A 15,730-nucleotide genomic window follows, 5' to 3' on the forward strand; every position below is an offset into this window, starting at 1 on the left:
TCCTAACAGCAAGACCTCTGTAGAAGGAGGAAAAATGTGTGTAAAGAGAAGTTTTACTTTCAGAGGCTTTGTTATACATTCAGGTATGCCTTGTAGCAATTGGATTTTTGCCACTTTTCTTGTGTTCAGGTATAATTCTGAATAGTATGTTTTGATTGCCATAAGGAAGAGGGAGCTTGTTTTCTGCTGCCCTGGAGATGAGGGCGCAATGGAGCCATGGGTTCAAATTAAAGGAGATTCCATTTGAACATTAGGAAGAACTTCCTGACAGTAAGAAGATTTGTTCAACAGTAAAACTGCTTCAGAGTGTGATGGAGAATCCTCCTTTGGAGTCTTTTAAAGAGACTGTATAGCTAACTGTTGAGAGTGCTTTGATTGTACTTTTCCTGCAAGGCAGGTGGTTGGACCAGATGGCCCCTGGGGTCTCTTCCAACTATATGGTTCTATGATTCTGTGATTTTTTTTTTATAAAGAAGAATCTGAAAACTATTCCTAAATCATACTGCTGCTATGAAGAAAATATGGGTAGACAGGATATGAATTGTATATGTGGAAGGACAGTGGGATCCGTTTTGCTGTAAAGCTCAGAATATTAAATCATTTATATTATGTGTTGTCGAAGGCTTTTATGGCCAGAATCACTGGGTTGCTGTGAGTTTTTATGGCCATGTTCCAGAAGCATTCTCTCCTGATGTTTCCCCTACGTCTATGGCAGGCATCCTCAGAGGTTGTACACTAGGCAAGTGGGTTTATATATCTGTGGGATAATGTCTAGGGTGGGAGAAGGAACCCTTGTCTGTTTCATGCAAGTGTGAATGTAGCATTTGGACAGCTTGATTAGCATTGAATAGGTTTACAGTACAAAGCCTGTCTGCTTCCTGCCTGGGGGAATCCCTTGTTGGGAGGTGTTAGCTGGTCCTGATTGTTTCCTGTCTGGAGTTCTTCTGTTTTATGAGTGTTGTTTTTTATTTACTGTCTTGATTTTAGAGTTTTTAAATACTAGTAGCCAGATTTTGTTCATTTTCATGGTTTCCTCTGAGGATGCCTACTATAGATGTGGGTGAAACGTCAGGAGAGTATGCTTCTGGAACATGGCCATACAGCCCGGAAAACTCACAGCAACCCATTTATGTTATGTTTCCTTTCCATATGGAACTTAAAGAGGTTCACGCAATATATTCAAATAAGGCAGCTGAAAACTATTTGGAATACAAAAGAAAAAAAGGGGGAATCCTTTTAAATTATAGAATAATAGAGTTGGGTCATCTAGTCCAACTCCCCCATCATGCCGGAAAATGAAACATGAATGTGAAACACATTAAAACCTACCCAAACCAAGTATAAACTCATCATAGTCTGTCTTGGCGTTGGGTCTCTGACTGTGAAAACATAGTTTGGATCTGCATGGCCTTTCAAAATGAAGGCTTGCTGAAACAAAATGGTCTTGGCCCTTTGAAAGTCTTAAACACAGGCTCATAGAGGCCGTGTCTGTCTTAATAACTTCTTGGAACCAGGTTTCTAGCAAAAATTAGACTTGTGTCAGCCTATCGTAAGCCCATCCTTCGAGACGAGGTCCAGTGTTTTCACGCAGAGCAAAGAGAGGCTTCCGTATCTGTGGATTCAGGGCGCCAGCATGCCATCTAACTCTGCTGATCCCTCTTGGCAGGCACCCGGAACGCTGTGCTCAACACTGAGGCTCGCACCGTGGAGGCGGATGTGCTGAGTCGCCGCTGCGTGATGATGCGGTTGAAGGACTTCTCCTATGAGCAGTACCAGAAGGCCCTGCGCCAGTCGGCGGGCGCAGTGGTGATCATCCTGCCGCAGAACATGCTGTCGGTGCCTCAGGATGTCATCCGGGTAAGTATCCCCATCATGGTTGGAAGAATGGCCTCATACAGAAACTATACAGGGAATCCCCAAATTTACGAACAAGATAGGTTTGTTCTTAAGTTTATTTTGTTCTTAAGTTTATTTTGTTCGTGTGTCAGAACAGGTCCGTTTTTAAGTGTAAATCCAACCAAATATATTACCTTTGGATTTCATAGGGAAGGGTGAACACCTCTGTGGTGCTTGTTTTATTGTCTATGCTCCCTGTTCTGAAGATTTCACCTTGCTTTCTGTCCCTGCAATCTTTGGATTTTGAAAAAATTGGCTTGTTGTGAAACAAGGATTCAAGAGAAAGCTTCAGTGGAGACACTATGTAACACATTTTTTGTTCCTGGGTTATAATTTTCCTAATTGGTTCTGTCATAAAAACATGGGAAAAGTGTATTAAACTGTAGTTACACTATGTAACACAACCGCCCTGAGCCCCTTCGGGGATAGAGGGCAGTCTAGAAATAAAGATTATTATTAGTATTAGTATTAGTATTATTATTCCTGGGTTATAAATGTCATTTCCTAATTGGTTACATCATAAAAACATGAAAAAAGTTTATGAAACATCAGGAGAAAATGCTTCTGGAACATGGCCATACAGCCTGGAAAACTCACAGCAACCAAGTAATTTGATAACCTTGGTTTCCTGTCTTCAGTTTCTTATTTAGTATGAAGGTACTATTCTGTGCATTTTATAGCTTTTGATCATGACCTTGGGCTTGTACAATAAACATGATTGATTGATTGATGCAAGTGATTTAACCCTGAAATTATGTGTGGGAGGAAACAGTTATTCTGAAAAGCAGGAGTACGAACCTCCACCCATGAGCTCCCCCAAGCCTGCACTGATGTAGCCAAGTGAAGGAATTGTGTGAGCATTTGGGAACGGAGAGATTTCCCTGTTGTACTGAGATGATCGATATAAGCCCTCCTGGAACATTTCTTTCTTGACAAGTTGTCATGGTGAAATATGATATATGGTTTGAACTGAATTGTATGAAAGATGAAGGAATGAGAGCTAATAATTTTGGAGACACCATTCTAAAAGATTAATGCCTGTGATGACTAAACTATTCACTACCTGCTTGCTGGAATTGTAATTAAAACTTGCTAATGAGAACTGAAATGGTTGACCTGCGAAAGCAATAAACTGTGATAAGAACTGTGGCAGCAATAAGAGAAATGTTTACATCTGTTTACATATGTCAGCATTTGCTGACCAGAAACCAGATTAACTCTAAAGGAAATTATCTCTGTTTACATTAGTAAAGACAGTGCTTTTTACATTAGTAAACACAATGGTCTATTACCAACACCAATTAAGAAGAATCGGCATCTGTGCAGGAATTGATGGAATCAGGATGTTTCAGGCTGAAAAAACATCTATCATTCATTTACAACTTTGGAACAACATCAGCAGAAATATTGCTATATAAGAGACCTTATTACAATCCAAAAATTGTGACAGACAGCGGTACTGTACACATGCCATTTTCTGCTCCTTGGGAAGGAGAGAGATGGTGTACTTTGGAGTGGGGGATATGGGGAGTGTCAGATCTGCAATGGAAAGCAGGGTTCTGGACACTTTCTCCTTTTCTCAAGAGAAGAGAAAGGAGTGTGATTTTAGCGTTTTGGAGTTTTTGAAGTATTGGAAGATTGGCAGATTTGCAGAAAATCTGGCCTAAGACATGTTCTTCTTCGGGAGACAGCGGGAAGAATAGTTTCATGTGGATGAATGAATGTGAATGTTGAGTGGAATGTAATTCCCCTTTGTTTGTTAACCAATGTAGCTAGGTTGTTTGTGAATTCAATGTAGTTACATAGTATCTGTATGTCTGTATGTCTAAATGTTGTCCTGTAAAAGTTCTGATACCCTTTCTTTTACTGGAAAATTGCAGTAAAAAGAACCTATGCTTTAAAGTTATTGAAAAATGATTCATAACAAAGTTTCAGCTTGTCTCTTCCTCCCCATCTCAGCAATTCATGGAGATTGAGCCAGAAATGCTGGCCATGGAAACCATTGTGCCGGTCTACTTTGCCGAGGAAGACAAGGAGCTCCTCTCCATCTATGAACAAACACAGGCGGCTTCTGCATCACAAGGATCAGCCTCAGCTGCCGAAGGTAGATCTTTTTCTGAAATACTTGGATGCCTACCAGGATGGGGTTTTTTTTGTTAAAAATTTGGTTGTGGCTAATGGAGTTAATTAATCCCTAGGTCAAAAGTATCTAGCCAATTGACCAATATTGCTTTTAATCCAGTTCAATCAAAGAAATCCTTTTATTGGCATAAGTGAGCAGAGTAGGTGGAGAGCCACAAGATTTAAATGGTAGACTTTATATAAAGTCTACCATTATATTAAAAAATCCAGTATCCCCGTTTCCTCCCATTGATAAAACAAGAGCAAATAACATGCTGTCATAAAATATATATCAGAGACCAAATTACAAAAAACAACAATGAAATTTATTTATTTATTTATTTATTTATCGTGTCAGAAGTGAGTTTGAGGTATAGTTGTATTTAAAAACACAAACAAAGTTAAGAAGTTGGCATTATACTAAATGTCCTTTGACCAATAGCTGGCTACTTGGAAGTGCATCTCGTGGTACCAGAGTGCTGTCTATTCCGTGCCTTCCAAGTCTCCTGGTTTTCTGTGTGCCCAGGAAGGAGTCTCTCATCTGGTATCTGCTATGGAGGTTCCGTGTTTCAGCCTGTCACTTTTGGACTCTCGCTTGCTGAGGTGTTCCTGCGAGTGTCTCTGTAGATCTTAGAAAGCTATTTTTTGATTTAAAGCGTTGACATGCTGGCTGATATCTGAACACAGGATGGGCCGGAGATGTCACTGCCTTGGTGCTTTCATTTTTGACTGCTACTTCCCGGCGGATGTCAGGTGGTGCAATATCATCTAAACAGTATAATTTCTCCAGGGGTGTAGGGTGTAGGCATTCTGTGATAATGCGCTATGTCTCATTAACGTGATGAGATGTATTCCACACTGGGCATGCATATTCAGCAGCAGAGTAGCAAAGTGCAGGGGCGGATGTCTTCACTGTGTCTGGTTGTAATCCCCAGGTTGTGCCAGTCAGCTTTCGTATGATATTATTTCTAGCATCCACTTTTTGCTTGACACTGAAGCAGTACTTCCTGTAAGTCAGAGCATGTTCCAGAGTGACTCCCAGGTATATGGGTGCAATGCTCCAGTGAGATTCCTCCCCAGGTAATCCTCAGAGCTCAAAATGCTTGTCTGTTCTTAAGGTCAAAAGCACACATCTGTGTTTTAGTTAGATGGATTACACATCAGCTGTTTTTTCCTGTAATAGGCAGTAAGAGTACCTAGAGCTTCAGAGAGCTTCTGTTCAACCATTTCAAAGCTCTCTGCTTGGGTGGTGATGGCACAATTGTCAGCATATATGAAACTCTTTGTCCCTTCTGGCAGTGGCTAATCATTTGTGTAAATGTTGAACACTGATGGAGCAAGCACACTCCCTTGAGCCAGGCCATTCTTCTGTTTTTGTCATCTGCTTCTCTGGCCTTGGAACTCAACAAAAAGCTCCTGTTTTGTAGCAGATTTCCTATGAAGTATGTGTGGTGGTAGTTCTTTGCAGCATGCAACCAACAACCAAATTGATGAGATTTAAAAAAAATGTTACTTACAAGGACTTGTGTAAGTGATCACACAGGCTCAAAACTTGTGTCGGTAGATCGAAATCCAAGAAGAAATAATTCCAAAATAATGAGGAGTTCAATAATATCTTCTTTCATGGTTAAACAAAAAGGATAGGAATCTTATGTGTTTAGCATCATGCAAACGGTCATGAAAGATACGAACAGGTTGGCATGCTAACACGCACTGACTGATAACAAAGAAATCAACAACTTTTAAACTACTTCAAAGGAGATGGAGCATAGCCTTTAGTCACCTACACCATGGAGAAAGGGGGCATGCTAATGTGATTGGGGTCATAAAAACTGATAGTGAGAAAAACATGTGAAATTGTTAATACTTCAGCATTGTGATTTGTTTGAAGACGTCCTTCAAACAAATGGTTTGTAGGTTTAGTGGTATGAGAATTTAGTTTGGTGACAGGGTCTGTGTGCATTCCTCTCCCCATTGTCCTTCTAGTTCTGTTGCACACCGCGACCGCCAATGGCTTCCAGATGGTGACCAGCGGGGCGCAGAGCAAAGCAGTCAGCGACTGGCTCATCACAAGTGTGGAGGTGAGCTTAAAAGCCCTTCCGGACAGAGCGGGCTACCCAAAGTTTCTGTTCTTGAGGGCAAAGGTGGTCAGTTTTTTTTAAGTCATCATTTTCCACCCTCCCTTGGGCATGATATAGTTGAATCTAAAACGTTTTTGGGTTTTTTTGCTATCGTACCTTCCCAAAATTAGGGTGCACATTGGATTCGCATATTATGCTAATCTTAGTGCTTATTTATTTATCATGTCAGAAGCAAATTGAGACTATAGTTATAATGTATAGAAAAACCACAAAGTTAAAAACTTGGCATTATACTAAATTTCCTTTGACCAGAAGCTGGCCACTTGGAGTGCCTCTGATGTTTCTGTGAGCAGGTCCTCCACTGTGCATGTGGCAGGGCTCAGGCTGCATTATAGTAAGTGGTATGTGGTTTGCTCTTCTCCGCACCCGCATGTCGAAGACTCCACCTTGTAGCCCCATTTCTTAAGACTGGCTCTGCATCTCGTGGTGCCAGAACGCAGTCTGTTCAGTACCTTCCAACTCGCCCCGTCTTCTGTGTGCCCAGGAGTGAGTTTCTCATCCGGTATCAGCCACTGATTGAGCTTCCAGGTTTTAGCCTGCCACTTTTGGACTCTTGCATGCTGAGGTGTTCTTGCGAGTATCTCTGTAGATCTTAGACAGCTGTTTCTTGATTTTAAAGCATTGGCATGCTGGCTGATATCTGAATAGAGGATGGGCCGGAGATGTCACTGCCTTGGTCCTTTCATTGCTGGCTGCTACGTCCTGGCGGATATCAGGTGGTGCGATATCGGCTAAACAGTATAATTTCTCCAGTGGTGTAAGGCATAGATGTTCTGTGATAATGCAGCATGTCTCATTAAGAGCCACATCCACTGTTTTAACGTGGTGAGATGTATTCCATACTGGGCATGCATACTTAGCAACAGAGTAGCAAAGCACAAGGGCAGCTGTGTTCATTGTATCTAGTTGTGATCCACAGTGCCAGTCAGCTTTCATACAATATTATTCATAGTATCCCCTTTTTCTTGATAAGTCAGGCAGTGCTTCTTCTAAGTCAGAGCACAGTCCAGAGTGACTCCCAGGTATTTTGGTGCTGCAAAGCTCCAGTGGGATTCCTTCCCAGGTATTAGATGCTTGTTTGTTCTTAAGGTGAAAAGCACATGTCTGCATTTTAGATGGATTAGGAATCAACTGGTTTTCCCTGTAATAGGCAGTAAGAGCACCTAAAGCTTCAGATAGCTTCTGATCAGCCATTTCAGCTTCCCTGCCTTGAAATGACATGATTGTCAGCATAGATGAAACTCTCTGTCCCTTCCTGATCATTTGTGGAAATGTTAAACATTGATGGAGCAAGCATTCTCCCCTGAGGCAGGCTGTTCTTCCGTTTTCACCATCTGCTTCTTGGACCCTAGAACTCAACAAAAAGCTCCCATTTTGTACAAAAAAAGTGTTGTCAAAGCAAAGGGGGAAGCTACTTCAGGAGCAACTGGAGTTCCTCTTTGAGGGATGTCACCTCTAATTCAATTACCATGGCTCAATGCTATGCAGTGCTAGGATTTCTAGTTTGCTGAGGCATCAGCATTCTTTGGCAGCCCCCATGACCGCAAACTACACCCCCCATACTCCCATAGCATTGAGCCAAGGCAGTTAAAGTGGATTCATTCTACAGCATAGGTGCTGCCCAATTTTTTCTTTTCCACTACTGAAAGCTTTGGTGTTCTTTTGTTTTTAAAGAAGGAATTATAAGCAGGCAACAACTGTAGTGTTCAAATTACAAAGAGTGCACTTTTTGCTGCTGCACGTTACATTCGGCATTTATATCACAATTGTGAACCAGTCATCGAATAGGATAATCCGCCGGAAAGATGGGGAAAGCAATAGCAAGTGGGGAAACTCTATAGCAAGTACCACGACTCTCCACGAGACTTGGTACTTGCTATATATTTGCAAATCCACAAAGAGCCAGGATGGAATTCCTTTATTTTTCTGCCTCACGGTTTCTGGCTACCATAGTGCCTGCTAACAACTTCCAAAAGGGCAGTGTCCCAGACCCAGAGAATGTCCTGTTTCACATTAGATATGGGAATCAATCAAGCACTTTTTCTAACAGATTATGCCTGTTACTTCAACAGTAGATATGTAGTAATTTTCTGAGATTACAGAACTGGAAGGGACCACGAGGGCCTTGTAGTTATGTAGGATCCCACAACTAAGGCACTCTTGAAAGATACCCATCCAGCTTCAGTGAGGGCTGTTCTCCATTTGCAGTGGAGAAAATGAGATCTTTCGGTGTAAGATGCAGGATTTTGTTGATTGAAAGTGGTCTCCATTTCCACATTTTCTTCTCCCTCCTAGGGACGGCTGACTGGCCTGGGAGGAGAGGACCTTCCTACTATTGTAATAGTCGCTCACTACGATTCTTTTGGGGTCGCCCCGGTAAGTTACATCGACTGGGACCGTCACAAGTCACTATGATCTAACTAAAATGGATGGCGTGCCTTTGGGTTGTTTATCCTTTGCGTTTCGTATTCCGTGGCAGATTGCTTCTGATTCCTTCCCTGCAGTTGCAGTTTTCATTCTAACTTTGATTCTGACTGGTAAATAAAACATTTGTGGCCAGAGTGCAGCAGGCATTTTGACATCCTGTTGACTGTTTGTTTGATGCATGGGAATGGCATTGCAGGATTTGCAATGTTTCTGACTTCCTCTCTTCCATTTCTCCTGGGCTGTTGTTGGATAAGCTATGAGATACAGAAAGAAAGGAGGCTGTCTTACTTACTTTAGGCCTTCATTGCAGAAGCATCATGGATTTGGGCAATGATACTATAAGCCTATGCAGCCAAAGCCTAGTTCAGTTCTCCAGCAAGCTGAATGGTGTGTTGTCAAAGGCTTTCATGGCTGGAATCACTGGGTTGCTGTGAGTTTTCCAGGCTTGAATAGCTTTGGAGCTTCAAAGCCTGGCTGCTTCCTGCCTGGGGGAATCCGTTGTTGGGATTTGTTAGCTAGTCCTGATTGGGAAGCATTCTCTCCTGTCATTTTGCCACATCTATGGCAGGCATCCTCAAAGGTTGTGAGGTCTGTTGGAAACTAGGCAAGTGGGGTTTATATACCTGGGGAATGTCCAGGGTGGGCACAGAACTCTTTTCTGCTGGAGGCAGGTTGAATGTAGCATTTGGGCAGCTTGATTAGCATGGAATAGTTTTGCAGCTTCATAGCCTGGCTGCTTCCTGCCTGGGGGAATCTTTTGTTGGGAGGTGTTCACTGGTCCTGATTGAGAAGCATTCTCTCCTGATGTTTTGCCCACATCTGTGGGGGGCATCCTCAGAGGTTGTGAGGTATGTTGGAAACTAGGCAAGTGGGGTTTATATATCTGTGACAGGAAACAATCCTCTGAGGATGCCTACCATAGATGTGTGTGGAACATCAGGAGAGAATGCTTCGGGAACATGGCCATACAGCCTGGAAAACTCACAGCAACCCAAACTCAATGTATTTATTTATTTCCAGCATTTCTACCCCACCCTTCTCAACCCCCGAAGGGGGATTCAGGACAGCTAACATTTGGCACAATTTGATGCCATTAAATATAACAAAGCAATATAACATTAATTAAAACAATAAAAACAGTATTAACACAATTCCAGTCAAATTCCATATCCAAAGAGTTATTTATGCCTGCTGTCCAAATGCCTGGTCCCAGAACCACGGTTTCAATTTCTTCATAAAAGACAGGAGGGATGAAGCTGATCTTACCTTGTTGGGAAGCGAGTTCCACAGGCGGGATGTTTTCCCATCATTTGTGACTCTGTATTACAGGGCAACAGAGCTAAAATATACCTTGCTTTCTGCCTCTTGAATTGCATCAATACCCAAGAAAATATTTAAAGTTTCACATCCTTCTCATCTCCCTCCAGTGGCTGTCTCATGGCGCAGACTCAAATGGCAGTGGTGTTGCCGTGCTTTTGGAGCTGGCCAGGCTCTTCTCCCGTCTCTACACTTACAAACGGACCCATGCCGGGTAAGAAACGCCCGGTTGGGATGACAGCAAGAGTTTTCCTTTTCCGGGAAGCTTCATATTGAAACTAGCAATGTTTTCGCAAACCTTAACTCCCCCTTTGTGTTCTTATGATGATATAGGTACAATCTGTTGTTTTTCGCCTCGGGAGGCGGGAAGTTTAATTATCAAGGGACCAAGAGGTGGCTGGAAGACAACCTGGATCATACAGGTGAGGCAGGCCGATGGCATTCCTTATAGCGGGGAGGGTTTTTGCTGGGACAGGTACTGGCTTTGCTTAGAAAGTAGGAGATATTGTAGGATGGTTGGGTGAGAGGCCATTCAAAGTGTGGGGAATGTCTTCCACTCCCATAGATACCAACTAGTTGATATACAATAATATTTATACCGGCATAATTTTGTTGTGCTTTTGGTGATGTGGGCTAATTGGTAAGGGGTTCTATACCATTATGTGGTGAAACAGAGACCTTTACACATATGTGTTGGGAATGTAACAAGGTAACAAACATTTTATAGGGTAGTGGTAAAACGGAAGAACTATCTGGGCTAAAATCAGAGCTGAATAACAACTGTTTTTACCAGGAAAATGAAATGAAAAGGTTGTAATAAAGATTGGGCAGAATTTATAAAATACTAGCTGTCCCCGGCCACACGTTGCTGTGGCCCAATCTCTTGATCTGGAAAATAAAGTAATGAGAAAGTGTTGGTTTCTAATATATGTAATTTCTTTATGCTTGTGGGTAAACAGTATTTCTTGCTGTTTCTTTCTCAGTGTTGATGTGGAGAGTGTCTGGTTTACACACCCTGGAACATGCAACATATCATTGTCCTTCTTTAAGGGTCCCTTTCAAATCTTTGATACTATATCTGTGTGTGTGTGAATCATATCTATCTATATCTATGGCTGGATGGCTCTTTGTCAGGAGGGCTTTGATTACGTTTTCTTGCCCTGGTGAAGGGAGTTGGACTGGATGGCCTTGAGTATTTTCTGTTGGTCATGGGGGTTCTGTGTGGGCAGTTTGCCCCAATTCTGTCGTTGATGGGGTTCAAAACACTCTCTGATTGTAGGTGAACTATAAATTCCAGTAACTACAACTCCCAAATGTCAAGGTCTATCTCCCCCAAACTCCATCTGTGTTCATATTTGGGCATATGGAATATTTGTGCCAAGTTTGGTCCAGATGCATCATTGTTTGAGTCCATGGTAGTCTCTGGATGTAGGTGAACTACAACTCCCAAACTCAACGTCAATGCTCACCAAACCCTTCTAGTGTTATCTGTTGGTCATGGGAGTCCTGTATGCCCCGGTTGGTTCAATTCTATCATGCTATTTGATTGTAGGTGAGCTATAAATCCCAGCAACTACAACTCCCTGTCTGTCTGTCTATCTATCTATCTATCTATCTGATTGTAGGTGAACTATAAATCCCAGTAAATACAACTCCCAAATGTCTATTTCCCCCAAACTCCCATCTGTGTTCATATTTGGGCATATGGAATATTTGTGCTAAGTTTGGTCCAGATCCATCATTATTTGAGTCCACAGTGCTCTCTGGATATAGGTGAACTACAACTCCCAAGCTCAAGGTCAATGCCCACCAAACCCTTCCAGTATTTTCTGTTGGTCATAGGAGTTCTGTGTACCAAGTTTGGTTCAATTCCATCATTGGTGGAATTCAGAATGCTCTTTGATTGTAAGTGAACTATAAATCCCAGCAACTACAACACCCAAATGACAAAATCATAATTTTTTGAGTGATTATCACTCCTTGTGTTGTGAGACGTTTTGTTACCAAATTTGGTGTGATTTCGTTCATTGGTTCTTTTGTTTTTAAGGTACTCATTATGCACAGAGCATACGATATAGATACATTTATTTGTTGATTATGTTTCTTGAATACTTAGTTAATATAATGGTTACAGTTATATTCTACTTAATACAATTCAATAGCAATATATATATATATATACACACACACTAGCTTGGGTACCCGTCGTTGCCTGGGTTATTAGAAGTATTTTTTATTTTGCAAAATGAGTAAGGTTGTGAGTGAACTACAAGTCACATTATGCTAGATTAACTCCCTGAAACTCCATCAATAGTTTTTCATGTTGGGCACGTTCAGTGGTTCTCAACCTGGGGGTCCCCAGATGTTTTGGCCTTCAACTCCAAGAAATCCTAACAGCTGGTAAACTGGCTGAGATTTCTAGGAGTTATAGGCCGAAATACCACAGGTTGAAAACCACTGCTTTAGATGTATCAACAGTGAGGTTGAGTATACTCTCTACCTGCAGGATGAATTACAGCTCTCATCATGGTGGGTCAGTCTTGTCAAATTCCTTCAGTACGTTCAGTTGGTTGTGGGAATTCTGTGTGCCAAGTTAGGTCCAGGTCCATCATCGGTAGGGTTCAGAGTGCTCTTTGATTGCAGGTGAACTATAACAAATGTCAAGGCTAATTCCACCCCAAATCCACCAGTATTCAAATTGGGGCATATTGGGTATGCATGCCAAATTGGGTGCAGATCCATTGTTGTTTGTGTTCGCAGTGCTTTGTTTCCCAAGGCCCACCTTGTCCAATCCTGCTGCCAGCCAGCAATATACATCTGTTATTGTCTAACTCCATCCGTTTCCTCCTTCAGATTCTAGTTTGCTGCAGGACAATGTGGCTTTTGTCCTCTGTCTGGATACGTTGGGGAGAGGGAACAGCCTTCACCTCCATGTCTCAAAGCCTCCAAAGGAAGGGACCCTACAGCATGCTTTTCTGAAGGAACTCGAACTGGTAAGACTGAGAATCCATTTGGGGTTGTGTCTGATTTTGTGCTCTAAATAAGTGTCAGGTTGATTCACCCTGACTTTGTCCAGACTTTGAGTCTCTTTTTTTAAAGTACTGTACAAATAAATAAAAGTAACAAAATAAAAATAATACGGCTGAAGGAATGCCCCCTTTTTTTACTTAGTAATAAGTTTGCACCAATGGAGAGAGTCAGAAAGACGGAGATGTTTGTGGTGGAGGAAACACATAAAATCTAGGTTGAAATTATCCCAGTATGAAAGCCTTCAGTTGAGTGGTGGGCAGTATACCACCTGTCACACCCAGCACTTTTTAATATGTACCCTCACATTTGGCCCAGCCCTAGTTTTATTGCGTTGTGGTGTATTGTTTTATTGTTTACTGCTATTGATTTACTATTTGATTTGCTTTAAGTTATGTGTTTTGTTATGCTATTGTTTTATTGAGGCCTTGTTTTAAGGAGCCCCCGGTGGTGTAGTGGGTAAAACCCCTGTGCCGGCAGGGCTGAAGACCGACACGTCGCAGGTTCGAATCCGGGGAGAGGCGGATGAGCTCCCTCTATCAGCTCCAGCTCCTCATGCGGGGACATGAGAGAAGCCTCCCACAAGGATGATAAAACATCAAAATCATCCGGGCGTCCCCTGGGCAACGTCCTTACAGACGGCCAATTCTCTCTCACCAGGAGTCACTCCTGACACGACAAAAAAAAAATAAAAAAAAATTGAGGCCTTGGCCTGTGTAAGCCGCATCGAGTCCTTCGGGAGATGCTAGCGGGGTACAAATAAAGTTAATAATAATAATAATAATAATAATAATAATAATAATAATATGATGTTTGTGGAGGACATTGGCAGGGCTCTTGGACATGTTCATAGTGCTCACTATAAACTGCCATGCCATTGGTGGTTCCTCATAGGTGGGGATCATAGCTGTTTGTGGAAGTAGGAGCCTGTCCGAAAGTGAGCCACGTGCACACATACATATTTTAACTTTTATGTGTATAGACAGATATATAGATAGATTTGGCTGGTGTTACTCTTAAACAATGTGCCTGTTCTGACTTACATGCAAATTCAACTTAAGAACAGATCTACAGAACCAATCGTGTCTGTAACTTGGGAACTTCCTGTATATGGTAAACAATGCTTGCTTTATCCTGCCATTTCCAACTATTGCTAATACATTTTAGACCAATTCTCAGGTATTAAATACCAACTTGACATCGTTTTATACCCATTCTCTTTTAGGTCACCGTGGAATTTGAATTGCAGCCCTATGGCCCACTCTTCCCCACCCCCCCACTCCACCCCCCAGTGTTTGAACGGAAGGTTATGACCTTTTTTCTTTTGGTTTCCAAGGTGGTGGCCAACCAGTTCCCGGAGGTGAGGTTCTCCATGGTGCACAAGAAAATCAACTTAGCGGAGGACATGTTGGCCTGGGAGCATGAGCGCTTTGCCATCCGCCGTCTGCCCTCCTTCACTGTCTCACACCTCGAGAGCCACCGAGATAGTCTGCGCAACAGCATCATGGACGCCAGGTCAGCTGCTGGGTGAGGAGGCTGTCATCGGGACTAATAATAATAATAATAATAATAATAATAATAATAATAGCACTATGTAACAAAATTGGACCAATGTTCTGTTCCTGGTTTGAAAGTGTTATTTCCTGTTTAATTGTGCGGTCCTTACTTTGAAAATACTTGTTCTGCTCTAGAAACTTCATTTTTGTTCCTGCCACAAACTAGGTTGAATTGGTTGAGACTGTATGAGATACTCATTGAAAAACTAGAGAAAAATCAGCTGCAAAATATCCTGCAATGGCTTTTGCAGTTGAAGATACTTTTTCCATGTTTTTGTAATAATAATAATAATAATAATAATAATAATAAGACAGAACCAATTAGGAAATGATATTTATAACCCAGGAACAAAAATGTGTTATTAGTGTAATAATAATAAATTGCATTTATTATCTTCCTCTTCTGACGGCTCAAGGAAGTGGGTACAACAAAAATTAAATAATGTCTTAAAACAAAATGTGTATACACATAATAAAAGTGAAAATGTGTGTGTGTGTGTGACTTGGGTGTCCACTTACACAAGCAAGCTCCTGCCTCCACAAACAGCTATAGCTCGCACTATTCAGGAGACACCAATGGCCCTCCCTCCAATGACACTGCAGGTTATAAGGAGCACCATGAACATGTCCAAGAGCCCTGCCAATGTCCTCCACAAACACCATACTGCCTACCACCCAAGTGAAGGCTTTCATACAGGGAAATTTTTATCCAAGATTGTATGTGTTCCCTCCACCACAGACATCCCAGTGTTTCTTACCCCACCCACTGCCTTTCCCTTAACCCGTTCTTGTTATTTTCTATGGCACACAGCAAACAGAGGAATTGATCAGCAACTTGAACATACTAGAGAGGTTTGGGGAGAATCTACCACGAGATGTAGGGACTGGGATGAATAGTTCACCCTCAATCCAAGAGTACTCTGAACTCCACCAACAATGGACCTGGAACTAACTTAGTACACAGATCCCCCATGACTAACACAACCTCCTGGAAGGGTTTGAGGGGGACTGACTCAGCATACATACTGGGAGTTGTCATTTACCCTACAGCCAGAGGGCACACTGAAACCCACCCATGATGCAGCTAGAGCAAACTTGCCCAACATAATGAACTTTAAGTACTGATGGAGCTTCTCGGGGGAGTTGTAGTTCACCCACAACCTTATGTATTTTGTACAATTTAAAAAAAGATTTTTTTCAAATAACCTGGGTACCCAAGATAGTATAGAATAAATTACATAGATT

The 15,730-nt window shown here is 41.9% G+C and overlaps 1 protein-coding gene across 4 annotated transcripts in view; it reads left to right on the forward strand.

Moving 5' to 3' along the window:
• The window catches only part of NCLN (nicalin), a 33,357-nt gene that overhangs the window by 6,222 nt on the left and 11,405 nt on the right, over positions 1–15,730 (forward strand). For 2 of the 4 annotated variants that reach the window (XM_060784986.2, XM_060784985.2), the window contains exons 2-9: positions 1,667–1,857; positions 3,856–4,000; positions 6,004–6,098; positions 8,454–8,534; positions 10,013–10,116; positions 10,236–10,324; positions 12,756–12,895; positions 14,266–14,456. In XM_060784986.2, coding sequence (XP_060640969.1) covers positions 1,667–1,857; positions 3,856–4,000; positions 6,004–6,098; positions 8,454–8,534; positions 10,013–10,116; positions 10,236–10,324; positions 12,756–12,895; positions 14,266–14,456 — 1,036 coding nt within the window. The remainder of the gene's footprint in view (positions 1–1,666; positions 1,858–3,855; positions 4,001–6,003; positions 6,099–8,453; positions 8,535–10,012; positions 10,117–10,235; positions 10,325–12,755; positions 12,896–14,265; positions 14,457–15,730) is intronic. The other 2 variants (XM_060784988.2, XM_060784987.2) reach the window with 1 other exon arrangement.

Source organism: Anolis sagrei, chromosome X, assembly GCF_037176765.1.
Source record: "Anolis sagrei isolate rAnoSag1 chromosome X, rAnoSag1.mat, whole genome shotgun sequence".
In the NCBI taxonomy this organism is placed as follows: domain Eukaryota; kingdom Metazoa; phylum Chordata; class Lepidosauria; order Squamata; family Dactyloidae; genus Anolis; species Anolis sagrei.